Below are 16,166 nucleotides of genomic sequence, written 5' to 3'. Positions count from 1 at the left end.
ACCTGTCACTGGGTTGTGTGTGCACACTCAGTTGTTTCCAGCCCTTTGCGATCCCATGAACTGTAGCCTGCCAGGCTCCTCTATCCACGGGACTTCCCAGGCAAGAATACTGGAGTGGGTTGCCATTTCCTAATCCAGGGGATCTTCCCTACCCAGGCATCAAGCCCATGTCTCCTGCATTGGCAGACAGACTCTTTTACCACTGTGCCACCTGGGTCATTGGGTTACTTGATCCTTAATTCACAACTCATTTGCAGAAAGTATTTTTACTTCTATCATGATATTTGATGCCCAAGTTATGTTTCTAGGCTACCTCCCAAATCATCTTTTTCATCAAGCAATGTAACATAATTTTAATAGAAACTGAAACAGTATATATTTAAAATGCAATCCTTAGGGAAAACATAACCAACTTCAAAATTTAAAAAGAAAAAATGTTTTTGTGAAATCTTGGAACTGCTTTTGTTGTTTAATCACAATAAACCTTACTGAACTATTTCACAAAACCTCCAGAAAGTTCATTCAGCAGAGATGGGCTGTAAGAACTGACTGTAATAGAATCAAAGAGGATTTAAGCTATGTCAACAGAGTAACTGGGGGACAAGCGGTCATAGTACATGATTGCATACACCGTAATTCTTACTTTACTCATTTGTTACCTTCTTAAGTGCAAGGTGACACTGGGCCACTCATTAAACCAGTATCAAAGGACCTACCTCCTCACAAACTGTAGAAAATCGGTTGAGGAACTGCACAGTGTGCACCACAAACTGGTTTAGAAATGCCACCGTTCTTTTCTGTTGAATAGCTGGCACCTGTTTTACGTAAAAATAAACATGATCCGTACAGGACGAAACGTACACCACGCAATCACCTTGATATTAATAATAAGGAGGCGTTCTCCTGTGTGATACAATTACTGGAAGTACTGAGAATAGTCATTAATTTGTTTTCCTAAACTGTGGGGGTGGGGTGTCCAAAACGACAGAGGCTGCAAAGTTTGAGAACGGGTTCTGGATTCACAGATGCGAACTTTGGTGGCAGGTAAAGGCAACCCACATAAACACACGAAAAACTGAAAGGGCCAAATATAAAAGAGGTCGGGTTAGAGGTCGGAAGGGGTAAGAGTTCTTACCCTTGAACATAAGAACTCGTGACTCGGGAAAGGAAGGAGGAGAGGCATACTACTCCCGCCCCACCTTAGAAGGCTCGGAAAGGACCCCTTTTTAAGGTGAACTGTGGAACCCTCCCTCCCAAGAGAGGGGGAAGACAAGCATAGACCAGGGCTGGGCAGAGAGGTGGGGTCTTTCTGGGAACCCAGCGTCCCTTCCCCATCCTCCTCCCAGGTTGCCGAAATCCAACTCCATCTTTACAAACCTTAGTCAGGTCTATGCCTGAGCCCATGAGAGGAAGCCCATCCTCATCCATCTCCTCAGCGGGCGGGGGACTAAGGGCTCACCCACAAACCCCTCCCAAGCCCGGCCCGCCCAACCCGGTAATAGCGTCCGAACGCCTCTCCTGGTCCACGCCTCCCGGTCCGGGGAAACGCCGGAAGGAAACGCCTCCTCCCGCCAATCACTCGGCGCCTTCCAGAGAGCCGGCCCATTCGCACAGCATTCTGGGAATGGTAGTTCCAGCTCCGGATTGTGACGTCAAACAAGGCGGGGTCGGGTGGAGAAGGCTGTAATCCACTAGTCTTAATTACCTACCTCTAGTCTGCCCCCACTCCAAAATTAAAAAGTAAACCGTGGGGTCTGTTTGAGTTTATCTCTGCTTAGTCTGGTGTGTTATATATGCAGCTAATTTATTCGTTAATTAAAAAAAAAAAATTAAGTGCCAGATACTCTGAGTTAGGCCTTGTGGTGAAAACAAAGATGGAATGCGGTTTAGCATATGTGTCTATATAGAGAACTATGCATTGGAGAAGGAAATGGCAACCCACTGTAGTGTTCTTGCCTGGAGAATCCCAGGGATGGGGGAGCCTGGTGGGCTGCCGTCTATGGAGTCGCACAGAGTCAGACACGACTGAAGCGAGTTAGCAGCAGCAGCAGCAGAGAACTATAGAAACGTTATCCTAAATTGGACGATTGACAAAAATGTTTTTTTCAAAGTGCTCTTTAAAAAAGAAAAGAAATATAATGCTATGAGATGTAATTTCTAGTTAACAGAAAAGTGGGAGTGTCTCTCCGTCTCCTAGGATCCTTGATCATTAGTGTTCATCAATCATCCATAGCTCCTGACAGCAGTGCCACTCACAACTTAACTGAATTTCCAGGGCTGTTAAAAACAATATCTAGAAGTTTTGGACAACTGCCAGAAATCCTCTGGAATATATAATCCTTCCTCTAGAGTTTCTCTCATTGGATTTCACTCATTGTACTAAACTCTGGAGACAAAGCAAGTAAATTGTAATGAATACTGATTTGAGGAGTCAGACATTTTAAATGCCCCCTGCATATAGCCATTAAATTAAAGTATTTAAGAATCTTTTAATAGTTATCTTTGTTTCCATAGCAGATAACTAGAAAGTCATTTTTATCATGAATCAGTTCTTAGGTGGGGGAAATGAGACTGGGGTCCTATTTTTTTGTTTTTCTTTCTGCTCTGCTTCAGGATGAACAAACAATTAGAGGAGTATAGTATTGGTTCAGCATAGTGGGAAAATAAATGTAAATACCCGCTACCCTGCTCTCCCCTTCCCCCAGGAGTGATGCTGTGCTTAGATCACTCAGATGTGTCTGATTTGTTGTGACCCCATAGACTGTAGCCCACCAGGCTTCTCTGTCTATGGGGATTCTCCAGGCAAGAATACTGGAGTGGATTGCCATGCCCTCCTCCAGGGGATCTTCCCAACCCAGGGGTCGAACCCAGGTCTTCTGCATTGCAGGCAGATTCTTGGGTAGCCAATGCCTTCTCCAGGGTTTCCTTCTGACCCAGGAATCTAACCAGGGTCTCCTGCATTGCAGGCGGATTCAATCATCTATTGGGACTTGGTTAAGTAAAGGAATTCTAGCCTCTTTATTCATTCTAGGCTAGATATAACCTAACCTAGTTAAGAATCCATTGTTTCAGTTTCCTTCTTAAATTGTGCCTTTTAATTGTGCCTACAAAATTGGGTTCTAGGCTTTTGTAGGCAGTAGTCCCTAAAAAGTGGATTACCTCAGGAGAAGATATCTGGATATATTTACAGTTAGGGGGGCCCAATAAAACAGCATATAGCTTAATGATTAAGAAAGCTTGCTTAGTATGGGGGAGGTCCTTTTGCTATGTTGTGCTCTGGGACTTTAACTTACATAGTTGATGAGTGATGACTGAATGGTAATTACCATTGAAAGAAGGTTACTTATGTTTCCCAAGAGAAGGGGACCCGTGATGCCACACAGGTTGTAGGGGAAATACCAAATTTTGGTTGGGAGGCAGACAGAAGCAAAAGCCAGGGGAAAGTCTATGCCATATCCTTTATTGTGATTTCGGTTGAAAGGCAAGGCAGGACAGGAGAAACAGGTGAAGGCTGGATGGTGTGAATAATTCCAGTGGGTTTAGGGCACAGGAGTTGTCCCTTTTGTCTGTACCTTGACCTGGGTTAAATTATGGCAGGGGAAATATTGGCTTGGTGTAAAAGTTTAGATAAGGAGGTGGTTGGGGGTAATGGTCTCAGATTGGTTGGTTTGTGTATGAAAAACGTGCTTGCAAGTAAATTGTTTGATTAACTTTGGGAATTAGCTAGTCCTGGTAGATGCTTGTCTTTCCCAGGATCTTTAAGTCCACAAATGTCAGAGCTTCAGGGATACAGAAATTTATATATATATATGTATGTATATATGTGTGTATATGTATATACATAAATGTTATATATATTAAAGTTATATATATAGTTACATATATTTATATATAATTATACATATAATTGGGGCTTCCCTGGTGGCTCAGAGTTTAAAGTGTCTGCCTCCAGTGCGGGACTCCGGGGTTCGATCCCTGGGTCAGGAAGATCCCCTGGAGAAGGAAATGGTAACCCACTCCAGTATTCTTGCCTGGAGAATCCCATGGACAGAGGAGCCTGGCAGGCTACAGTCCACAGGGTCGCAAAGAGTAGGACATGACTGAGCAACTTCACTTTCACTTTCATACATTTAATTAATATAACTTTATGTGATGAATATGTGCTAAAAAGATAATTACAGAATCCAAGAAAACACAGAACACTCGCCTTTCAGGTAACAGTTTCAGAAAGGCACCTCACTTCTGGATCTAGAGCCTCATTCAGTTTCTCAAGAAGTGATCAGAGGGGAAGGAGTAGCTGCTGGCTATGGAAACTATGGGGAGACAGGGTCTAATCATCCCTTATCCAGACTCTCAATTAAACCTCCTGTTTTAACAATCCCTAAAACATTGCTTTGCCAACAAAGGTCCATCTAGTCAAGGCTATAGTTTTTCCAGTAGTCATGTATGGATGTGAGAGTTGGACTGTGAAGAAGGCTGAGTGCCGAAGAATTGATGCTTTTGAACTGTGGTGTTGGAGAAGACTCTTGAGAGGCCCTTGGACTGCAAGGAGATCCAACCAGTCCATTCTGAAGGAGATCAGCCCTGGGATTTCTTTGGAAGGAATGATGCTGAAGCTGAAACTCCAGTACTTTGGCTACCTGATGCGAAGAGTTGACTCATTGGAAAAGACTCTGATGCTGGGAGGGATTGGGGGCAGGAGGAGAAGGGGACAACAGAGGATGAGATGGCTGGATGGTATCACTGACTCGATGGATTTGAGTTTGAGTGAACTTCGGGGAGTTGGTGATGGACAGGAAGGCCTGGTGTGCTGCAATTCATGGGGTCGCAAAGAGTCGGACACGACTGAGCAACTGAACTGAACTGAACTGAAAACATTGCACCCCACTTCTGAAGAACTGGTGCCCCCCATCCAAGTGTCTTCTAAACTGTCACTTCTCTTTTAGTCCATAAAGCACCTTGCTTTCATCACTCACTTGATACCCAACACATTGTGACCATGTGGTATTGTTAACCTCTTTGTAACTTCCTAGAGGTCACAGGCCAGTTTCCATTTCTTTGTTATTGTTGTTCAGTTGCTCAGTCGTGTCTGACTCTTTGTGATCCCACGGACTGCAGCACGCCAGAATTCCCTGTCGTTAACAATCTCCTGGAGTTTGCTCAAACTCGTGTCCATTGAGTTAGTGATAGTCATCCAACCATTTCATCCTCTGTCATCACCTTCTCCTCCTGCCTTCAATCTTTCCCAACATCAGGGTCTTTTCAAATGAGTCAGCTCTTCGCATCAGGTGGCCAAAGTATTGGAGCTTCAGCTTCAGCATCAGTCCTTCCAATGAATATTCAGGATTGTTTTCCTTTAGGATTGACTAGTTTGATCTTGCAGTCCAAGGAGTCCATTTCTTTATACCCTTGTATCTGTTACAGAGCCATGCACATGATAGCAGAATCTGCTTATTTTTAAGTTAAGAATTTATTATTGAAAGTGAAATGTTTATTTATGGAAAACATAAAGAAAAAAAGCATAGGAAGAATGTAACCCACAATAACTCTTCTTAGAACTAACCATTACCATTTTGATAGAGCCAAGGTATTTTTATCTTGAATTCCTAAGTCAGATTTTTTTCTTTTCCCCATTGGTGGGGGTATTAATGAGGCAGGCTTCAGTCATTAGCTTTGTACACCTTCTATAGTACCCTGTCTTCTTCTCAGAATAAGCTTCTCTATTTATTAAAAAAAAAAGCAGCAAATGATGCCACTATCAGCTGCTTCTAATTAATTCTCCTCTGGCAGTTTCAGTAAATGACTCAGCACCTGGACTCCTTAAAGCAGTCAGGTTATTTTGAATCACAACCTCATAAAATCACTTAACACTACTCTGTAAGTTCAATGTCAACATTTCTTCATGTAGCCTTGTTTCTAGAATTCAAAATGATCATGTTAGAACCTTTTCTATTACCCTTTAAAAAATGATTGGGCCAGAAGGTATGAGCCAGTTAGTCTAGCAAAGTGGTTCACAATATTTTCCAGCATGAGAAGCTGTTTTTAATAGAAAAATATATATTGAGGAAACCCAGATGATTGTGGCTCGATATTTAATATTTGTTGAATAAATACATATACACTGTTGAGGATTTAAAGTGAGAATATTAAATGGAAATCGGTTAACTATATTGGAAATCCATCTTAAAATGCCAAGTTTTCATTCAAAGATAGTATTTCAATTCCTTTTATTTTCTAGGCCAGGTCCTACTCATTTTCCTGTAATATATCCTGCTTTAGAAAATCTTGCCTTACATATTACATAGGCAGGGATAAAGTATTCTAGCTTTCATCTGAACTCGAGCCAAACCTTGGGTCACAAAACAGTTATCAAGATGACAGGCACACCTTGATGTATCTGGGAACTTTTTAACCCTCTCAAGAATTCTGAATGAGATCTTCAAAAGCCAGACTCTTTGAACTGGAGGGAAGGCCTCATTGGCAGGCTCATTCCTTCTACTGTTAATGGATGTTTTGGGGGAGGAAGTGGGAAATGGCAGGACACTTTAGGTCAACGTCTGTTAGAATTATGTGGGCAGTTTGATTTGGGGGCCATCTGTGTTATCTTAGCACCCCAGGAGTTCACAGCTTCCAAGGAAGAAGAGGATTTTGATAGTGGTAAGATGATTGACAAACTCTTCCAATATTTCATATTCTCCCAGTTATTTGCAATCAACAGGTTGGGAAGCAATGACCCAGGGTTTTGTAAAGATTATACATACATGCAAACACATCTTAGTTACTGTGGTAGGTGGGTAGAATGATAGGGAAAGGAATAGGTCAAAAACACTAACAGAATTTCAGAATTGCTCCATGGGTCCAAGTACATAGGTTAATGTACTTGGTGTGGGGAGGTCCAGGATGGGGTGAGACCGCTGAAGCAGCTAGCTGTATATATGATCAGGTTTTTTACTTTCCCAGGCAAATCTCATTAGAACTCTACAGATTTCAAGTGAAGGATGCTCCCACAAATGTTCTCTTTAGTACATCAATTTGGAGAGAACAGAGCAAAGTTAGCTGCTCACAACACAGCTGGAGGCACTTGTGTCCAACGTGCAGGAGGATCAGTCCTACAGAACTTTTAGCAAAGTATCTAAAATGCCAGAGAATTTACATCTTAATGGAATCCTCTCCCTCCACCCCCTTTTTTGGTAGGCTGGAAACCAAGCCAAGCTATTACACAGTTATAATAAAACATGGGCTTCCCTGGTGGCTCACCTGGTAGAGAATCTGCCTGCAGTGTGGCAGACCTGGGTTCAATCCTTGGGTAGGGAGGATCCCCTGGAGAAGGGAACAGCTACCCACTTCAGTATACTGGCCTGGAGAATTCCATAGACTATTCCATGGGATGACAAAGAGTCGGACACAACTGAGTGACTTTTACTTTCATAATAAAATGTGTCTGAGTTATTTTATCTGTTATATATAAACACTTTGTTGTTGTTTTTCAGTCTCTAAGTCATTTTGGCTCTTTGTCACCCCATGAACTGCAGCACTCCAGGATTCCTTGCCATTCAACATCTCCCAGAGTTTGTACAAACTCATGTCTATCAAGTTAGTGATGCCATCCAACCATCTCATCCTCTGTTTCTCCCTTCTCCTCCTGTCTTCAATCTTTCCTAGCATCAAGGTCTTTTCCAATGAGTCGGCTCTTAGCATCAGGTGGCCAAATTATTGGAGCTTCATTTGCAGCATCAGTCTTTCCAATGAATATTCAGGACTGATTTCCTTTAAGATGGACTGGTTTGATCTCGTTGCAGTCCGAGGGACTCTCAAGAGTCTTCTCCAATACCACAGTTCAACAGCATCAATTCTTCGGTACTCACCTTTCTTTACAGTCCAACTCTTGCATCTGTACATGACTACTGGAAAAACCATAGCTTTGACTAAATGGATCTTTGTTGGCAAAGTGATGTCTCTGCTTGTTAATACACTGTTTAGGTTTGTCATAGCTTTTCTTCAAGGTGCAAGCATCTTTTAATTTTATGGCTGCACTCACAGTGATTTTTGAGCCCAAGAAAATTAAATCTGCTACTGTTTCCACTTTTCCCCTATCTATTTGCCTTTAAGTGATGAGACCAGATGCCATGTTTTTTAAATGTTGAGTTTTAAGGTACCCTTTTCACTCTCGTTTTTCACCCTCATCAAAAAGCTCTTTAGTTCCTTTTTGCTTTCTGCCATTAGAGTGGTATCATCTGCATATCTGAGGTTCTTGATATTTCTCCCAGCAATCTTGATTCCAGCTTGTGATTCATCCAGCGTGGCATTTCTCATGGTGTAGTCCGTATATAAGTTAAATAAGCAGGGTGACAATTTACATCCTTGATGTACTCCTTTCCCAATTTTGAACTAGTCCGTTGTTTCATGTCTGGTTTTTAACTGTTGCTTCTTGACCTGCATATAGATTTCTCTGGAGACAGATAAGGTGGTCTGGTATTGTTGTTGTTCAGTTGCTCCGTCATGTCCGACTCTTTGTGACCCCATGGACTGCAGCACTCCAGGCTTCCTTGTCCTTCACCATCTCCCAGAGCTTGCTCAAACTCATGTCTATTGAGTCGGTGATGCCATCCAACCATCTTGTCCTCTGTCATCCCCTTCTCCTGCCCTCAATCTTTCCCAGCATCAGGGTCTTTTCAAATGAGTCAGCTCTTCGCATCAGGTGGCCAAATTGTTGGAGCTTCAGCTTTAGCATCAGACCTTCCAATGAATGTTCAGGGTTGATTTCTTTTAGGATTGTCTGGTTTGACCTCGTTGCAGTCCAAGGGACTCTCAAGAGTCTTCTCCCACACTACAGTTCAAAAGCATTCATTCTTCAGAGCTCATACTTCTTTGTGGTCTCTCACATTTATACATGATTACTGGAAAAACCGTAGCTTTGACTTTGCGGACCTTTGCTGGCAAAGTAATGTCTCTGCTTTTTAATATGCTGTCTAGGTCTGTCATAGCTTTTCTTCCAAGGAGCAAGTGTCTTTTAATTTCATGGCTGCAGTCACCATCTGCAGTGATTTTGGAGCCCAAGAAAATAAAGTTTGTCATGGTTTCCATTGTTTCCCCATCTATTTGCCATGAAGTAATGGGACTGGCTGCCATGATCTTAGTTTTTTGAATGTTGAGGTTTAAGCCAGCTTTTTAAAGGGTTTGGTATTCTCATTTTTTAAAGAATATTCCACAGTTTGTTGTGATTCACACAGTCAAAGGCTTCAGCATAGTCAATGAAGCAGAAATAGATATTTTTCTGGAATTTCCTTGCTTTTTCTACAATCCACCAGATGTTGGCAAAATCCTGAAAGATAATGCTGTTTAAGTGCTGCACTGAATATGCCATCAAATTTGGAAAACTCATTAGTGACTACAGGACTGGAAAAGCTGTTTTCATTGCAATCCCAAAGAAAGTAATGCCAAAGGATGTTCAAACTACTGTACAATTGCACTCTTTTCACATGCTAGCAAGGTAACCCTCAAAATCCTTCCACCTAGGCTTCAATGGTATGTGAACCTAGTACCTCTAGATGTACAAGCCGGATTTAGAAAAGGCAGAGGAACCAGAGACCAAATTGCCAGCATCCATTTCAGAGAAAATTTCTATTGGTCTGGTTTAAACTTAAACGTCAACTAAGAAATTAATTTCTTACAGTTATAGTCTAAGTAAAATGAACCAAAAATTTGTTTAGACAGTCTCTACCTTATCACTGTGGTCTAATTTACCACTAGTTGTCTCTGGCTTATTTGGAAGTTAGTTGTCTGGGTCTGATTTCCTTTATACAGTCTCAAAAACAGATTTCCTAAAACAGTATTAGAAAGTTCTTTTTCAGATGGTTGCAGAGATTAACCTTAATTTTGGCCAAAGTCTAATCTTGTCTGGATTTGGCTTACTGATAGGACAACAGCTGTGTTTATAAGAAAGATGAAAGTTTTGTGTTTAGCCACCATTAGAAGCAAAGGGATCAACAGCATTTACTGTCTTTTATTACAAAGGGAGGAAACACTCAGTTCAATACAGCACTAAAACTGCAGTTGATAGAAATGCTTGTTTCATAGATCTTTAAGTCTATCGGTTACTCAAACTGTTTGCAAAGGCTGAGAAACCTGGTGACCTCACTTTTACTTACCAGTGTTCATATGGATTTTATAAGCTTTGTGTGTGTTACAAGTCCCAAGGTAGTGTATTCTGTTACAAGTTGGTCAACAAGGCAAATAGCTATATAACAAAGACATAAGTGAAAACAGAAATAAGGTCATCCAGAGAAATTGTCAGGCAAATGTAACTGGATCCTCATAAGGTCAACAATTGTTTTTACTAATGTAGTTTAAAGAACAGCCGAGTAGGTCAGCAAGACAATTCAATGTTTCTGATTTCCCATGAAGTCTGTGTCAGTGCATGCAAAAGAAATTGGTTCTGTTGAGTCTGAGTAATGGATATGTCATCAAATGTGCGCTCGTTTTTCCTTTTGTGAAATGAGATCCTCAAAGCTGATATCCTAATTATTTTGTTGTGTTACTGTGCTTAGTGAACAAATGGTAGCTATAAATTAAAGCCACATTAATAATAACAAAACTTCTACCTATGTTTTAAATAGCACATTTCTTTAGATGTATAATTAGAAACAAATGTTAGCTTGTTTGAAATTCTTTTTAGATGCCTGTTAAACATAAATGTTTTTGAACCAGCAAGGTTGTTGTTCTCTCCTGTCCCTGCTGTTGAGCAAAACAATAGCTTGATAGAATATACTGGAACAGAATGCTGCTTCTGAGGGCCTGAGCAAGCTCTCATCAAGAATGTATGGAAATGGACTATCATAATGATCGTTTTTACTTAAAATTTTTTATTTGGGCCTAGAACCAAGGATATTACTGGTATGGTCTAAAGTTGGGTTAAACTGAGTTTAATTTTTTGAGGTACAAAAAATATGGGGAATAATTTGGAGCAAATTTCTCTCTTCAGAAATTAGTCTTGGGCACAATACTGTCTCATAACCTCCCAATCAGCATTTCTGGGATAATGTCAGATTTTGGACAATTACAGAAAACCAGACACAAATGTGGAAACCAGATTTCAATTTCTTCTCCACTGACATGAGATTTAAAACAGCAACAGGAACATTTCAAGGTCAGTGTCAATATGTAGTCACAAATTACCAAAGAAACAAATTGGAGAGCACGGGTGTACGATTTTGTGTTTTTGGCATGGGAGAGACATTGAAATACTCATAACATAAAAGCCAAATCATAAAAATAAAATGAGACTTATGATCCCATCATTTTGAAAGGGTAGGATTTAGTTCTGACATCTTGCAGATTTGTGATGTCCTGACTTTTGCTTCAACAGTCCTAAATAATACAAGTTTTAGAACATAAGCACAACCTTTTTTTCTTCTTTCTAAAATGTTTGTAAGAGAAGGAATCCTGAGGAAAACTTATTCAACAAAGAGAAACCTCTTAAGCATATTTATAAACAAATATGGAAAAACTAAAACCAGGGGACACATACACAATCAGGTCTTGTATTATTTATCAGGAATTAGAAGTGATGACCAATAGTTAATTCCCCATCAAACATTTCCTCCCATCTTAGTTTAATTTAAACACAGTTTACTAAGAACAAAGTTTACTAAGGAAAAAGAATATCTTTGTACCATTTAAAGTACTTGTTGGCCAACCCAATAACTGAACACAGTAAGTTTAACAAAGTAGAAGCTGGGAAATGGTCAAATAGCCTATATATGAGATCTAAACAAAGAGGTTAGAATTCTCAATGCTTCAGTCAGTTCAGTTCAGTTCCTCAGTCGTGTCAGACTCTGACCCCATGGATTGCAGCACACCAGGCTTCCCTGTCCATCACCAATCCCAGAGTTTACGCAAACTCATGTCCATTGAGTCAGTGAGGCCATCCAACCATCTCATCCTCTGTCATCCCCTTGTCCTCCCACCTTCATTCTTTCCAAGCATCAGGGTCTTTTCAAATGAATCAGTTCTTCACATTAGGTGACCAAAGTATTGGAGTTTCAGCTTCAGCATCAGTCCTTCCAATGAATATTCAGGACTGATTTCCTTTAGGATAGACTGGTTGGATCTCCTTGCTGTCCAAGTGACTCTCAAGAGTCTTCTCCAAAACCACAGTTCAAAACCATCAGTTCTTTGGTGTTCGGCTGTCTTTATAGTCCAAGTCTCACATCTATACCTGATTACTAGAAAAACCAAAGCTTTGACTAGATGAACCTTTGCTGGCAAAGTAATGTCTCTGCTTTTTAATATGCTGTCTAGGTCTATCATAGCTTTTCTTCAAAGGAGCAAGCGTCTTTGAATTTCATGGCTGCAGTCACCATCTGCAGTGACTTTGGAGACCAAGAAAATAACGTTTGTCACTGTTTCCATCGTTTCCCCATCTATTTGCCATGAAGTGATGGGACCAGATACCATGATCTTAGTTTTCTGAATGTTGAGCTTTAAGCCAACTTTTTCACTCTCCTCTTTCATCAAGAGGCTCTTTAGTTCTTCTTCCCTTTCTGCCATAAGTGTGGTGTCATCTGCATATCTGAGGTCATTGATATTTCTCCCAGCATCTTGATTCCAACTTGTGCTTCTTCCAGCCCAGCATTTCTCATGATGTACTCTGCACAGAAGTTAAATAAGCAGGGTGACAATATACAGCCTTGATGTACTCCTTTCCCTATTTGGAAGCAGTCTGTTGTTCCATGTCCAGTTCTAACTGTTGCTTCCTGATCTGCATACAGATTTCTCAGGAGGTAGGTCAGGTGGTCTGGTATTCCCACCTCTTGAAGAATTTTCCACAGTTTACTGTGATCCACACAGTCAAAGACTTTGGCATAGTCAATAAAGCAGATGTTTTTCTGGAACTCTCTTGCTTTTTCAATGATCCAACAGATGTTGGCAATTTGATCTCTGCTTCCTCTGCCTTTTCTAAATCCAGCTTGAACATCTGGAAGTTCATGGTTCACACTGCTGAAGCTCGGCTTGGAAAATTTTGAGCAGTACTTTAACATGCTAGCATGTTAAGATGCTTAAAATTTTGAGCAGTACTTAACATGCTAGCATGTTAAGATGAGTGCAACTGTGCAGTAGTTTGAGCATCCTTTGACATTGCCTTTCTTAGGGACTGGAATGAAAACTGACCTTTTCCAGTCCTGTGGCCACTGCTGAGTTTTCCAAATTTGCTGGCATATTGAGTGCGCACTTTCACAGCATCACCTTTTAGGATCTGAAATAGTCTCAAGTTTACTCAGGATAAAATGCATACCACTCCCAAAGGGCTAAAGACATCCCTCTCATTTCTTGAGAATGTCTTATCTCAGAGTCACCTTAATTTACAGATGTAATCACCTTTTCTCTTTTGAGGGTAACACTTCCTGCCTCTCTTTGGCAGAACTGTATTCACACAATCACCATGAGTTTTCCCCCAGTATGTTCCCTACAGACACCAGGCCCAGTGGGTAGTTTCATTGGATAACTTTTATAAATGGGTAAGCCCTTATTCCAGAGGATCCATCTCCAAGATACCCCAATACCCAAGCCCCAACATACTTCTCCAACCTCTATTCCTAAGTCCACTCAATTCCTAAGTATAAGACAATTTTCAAATATACTGACCCAATTTATCATTTTTGAAATACACCCTAAAATGACAAACTCTTACAAAGTCTTTGGTCTATCTTCACGCTTTTAGGGTTCTCTATCCCCTCACAGAGACTGTAAAAGGTAACCATGTCAAAATTCCTTCAACTTTGCCTTAAGTTAAAAATCTACTTATGAAGGGGTAAAATATTTTTAATATTTGGTAATAATATTTTACTGTATTCAATACTTAACTTGGGAACTGCTATGCTATTCAACCTGATGTGAAGAATTGACTCACTGGAAAAGACCCCCATGCTGGGATTGAAGGCAGGAGGAGAAGGGGACAACAAAGGATGAGATGGTTGGATGGCATCACTGACTCGATGGACATGAGTTTGAGTAGCTCCAGGAGTTGGTGATGGACAGGGAAGCCTGGCGTGCTGTAGTCCATGGGGTCGCAAAGAGTCGGACATCACTGAGTGACTGAACTGAACTGCTATGCTATACAATTTTTCCTTATAATTAAACACATGTAGCAGTTTATACATGTACATGATTACAAGATTTTACTAAAAAAAAAAAAAAAAAATTTACCTGTAACAATTCTGTATCTCTCAAAGATAATTTTGATTTCATAAGATGTGTCATAAGATACTTAAGATGTCTTATGAAAAGAAAACTTGAACATTTATTTGCATTAATCTCCAGTTCTTCAAAAATAAGAATTATTCATCTCTGAAATAAATTACTTACAAATCTGTGCTGGACATGTTAGGTATCTTCATTCACCTTTACTTAATCCTCACAGTAACTCCATGAGACAGTGATTCCCATCTCCATTTTATAGGTGGAAATGCAGCTTCAGAGAGGGCATTAATTTGTAGGAATGGAGAGTTTGTAGAAATTTATTTAGCTGTATTATATGCTTCTGACTAGATCACATGACATGGCTGCCTTAAACAATGTTTACTTCAATGACTGTGAAGAGGGTGCATGTAGTTCTATTGCCACCAGGTGCCATCTCAAAAACATTCAACTTTGCTAAGAATGGTGAAGATTTATAAAAGGTGGAGATTGTTAACGTTATTACATCATAAGTTATTTTCTAGGGTAAGCTTTATCCCATATACCAAATGTTCTGAGAATGATGAGACACCCAATCAAAAGGAATTAGTATATAGTAATAAGCAGACTGATAACATGATATAAGAAAATCATTTCTTATATTAAATTGAATAGTAATTCTTTATAATTACTGAGAAAGTTGTAATAAGACTCCTATATTTATGAGGTTAAAGTCGCTCAGTTGTGTCTGACTCTTTGTGACTCTATGGACTGTAGCCTGCCAGGCTCCTCTGCCCATGGAATTTTCTAGACAAGAATATTGGAGTGGTTGTTATTTCCTCCTACAGGGGATCTTCCCTATCCAGGGACTGAACACACGTCTCTTATGTCTCCTGTGTATGTATATAGTAACAGAAAATGCCTATACATTTACCCACACATACATTTAATACATTCAACCAATTTCCAGAATAATGGTGAAAGGAGAGGCCTTTTTTCCCTTTTGTAAATGTTTATGTCTTTGAGAATTAGGAAAGTAGCATATATTTAAGGTATAGAACATAAGATACAGTTTGGAAAATCCTGTGATAAAATCAAAAGCATTAAGCTTCCCTAATCATCTCTCTTTCCTAGAGCTGCTGAGTTAGTCATAGTCTTAAAAGCTGACTTAGGAAAAAAAAAAAAAGAAAACCACACACATACATAGAATAGAACAGGAAAATGATTTTTCAAACCATCAATATTTTATTTAACAAAAGCCAACAACTGGAACATTTCTAGATCTTACAGTATATATTTGATATAAAAATAAGAAATTCTCTAAAATATGTACTAATAATACAGTTTTATGGTTCTAAGTACATAGAAAATTTATTCTACATTTCAGTCACCCAAAACAACAGCTTGTGGTCACTTCCGATTGCACACAGTGGAAGAGTTCTATGCCAGGAAAGGCCAGATCCAACAGCCACAGAGCCAATGAGGATGGGCTATAAAATATGTGAAGGATTAAAGAAGTTCAATACATCACCAACATTAATAAATAAAAACTACCTTTCAAAAACAAGAAGTACGTTGAAAAACTGTCTTTGTTTATAGTGGCAACAGAATTAAAAAATGTGCTCCCTCATAGGTGAAATACATAGTATTTGTTTGTAACTGACTGGAATGAAGTGTACAAATCAACTACGGATAACTGGTGCAGCCTAGACACAAACATTTTCAGAGTCTAAACCAACCAGGCAAGCACAATTATATTTAAATGAAGGAGGAAATAGAAGAAATAAAATACTTCGTATGTGAATATTAGCAAAAAGTCCGTTACCATTGGTGATTTAAACATCAAAAAAGGCTTTCTCTTTTTTGATGTTTTTTTATGAAAGAAGAGAGAAATTTCTCTTCTTTCATAAATCCTTTAGTTACTTACGTATTACAAATCTGGGGAGCTGTAAGTGGAAAAGTAGAAAACACAAATTTAAAAACACATATGC

General features: G+C 39.8%; 2 protein-coding genes across 5 annotated transcripts in view; both read right to left on the bottom strand.

Moving 5' to 3' along the window:
- Positions 1 to 1,557, bottom strand: part of WASHC3 (WASH complex subunit 3) — a 58,741-nt gene extending 57,184 nt beyond the window's left edge. Inside the window, exons 1-2 of one of the 4 annotated variants that reach the window (XM_027541973.1) lie at positions 1,378 to 1,557; positions 717 to 815 (exon numbers count right to left, since the gene is read on the bottom strand). In XM_027541973.1, the coding sequence (XP_027397774.1) occupies positions 717 to 815; positions 1,378 to 1,428 (150 nt within the window). In that variant the 5' untranslated portion in view covers positions 1,429 to 1,557. The remainder of the gene's footprint in view (positions 1 to 716; positions 816 to 1,377) is intronic. The other 3 variants (XM_027541976.1, XM_027541977.1, XM_027541975.1) reach the window with 3 other exon arrangements.
- A 13,840-nt stretch (positions 1,558 to 15,397) lies between these two features.
- NUP37 (nucleoporin 37) overlaps positions 15,398 to 16,166 on the bottom strand; it is a 52,065-nt gene continuing 51,296 nt past the window's right edge. Inside the window, exon 10 of the mRNA XM_027541971.1 lies at positions 15,398 to 15,665. Coding sequence (XP_027397772.1) covers positions 15,552 to 15,665 — 114 coding nt within the window. The 3' untranslated portion in view covers positions 15,398 to 15,551. The remainder of the gene's footprint in view (positions 15,666 to 16,166) is intronic.

Source organism: Bos indicus x Bos taurus, chromosome 5, assembly GCF_003369695.1.
Source record: "Bos indicus x Bos taurus breed Angus x Brahman F1 hybrid chromosome 5, Bos_hybrid_MaternalHap_v2.0, whole genome shotgun sequence".
NCBI classification, from domain to species: domain Eukaryota; kingdom Metazoa; phylum Chordata; class Mammalia; order Artiodactyla; family Bovidae; genus Bos; species Bos indicus x Bos taurus.
This window is presented reverse-complemented; position numbering and strand designations above follow the sequence as displayed.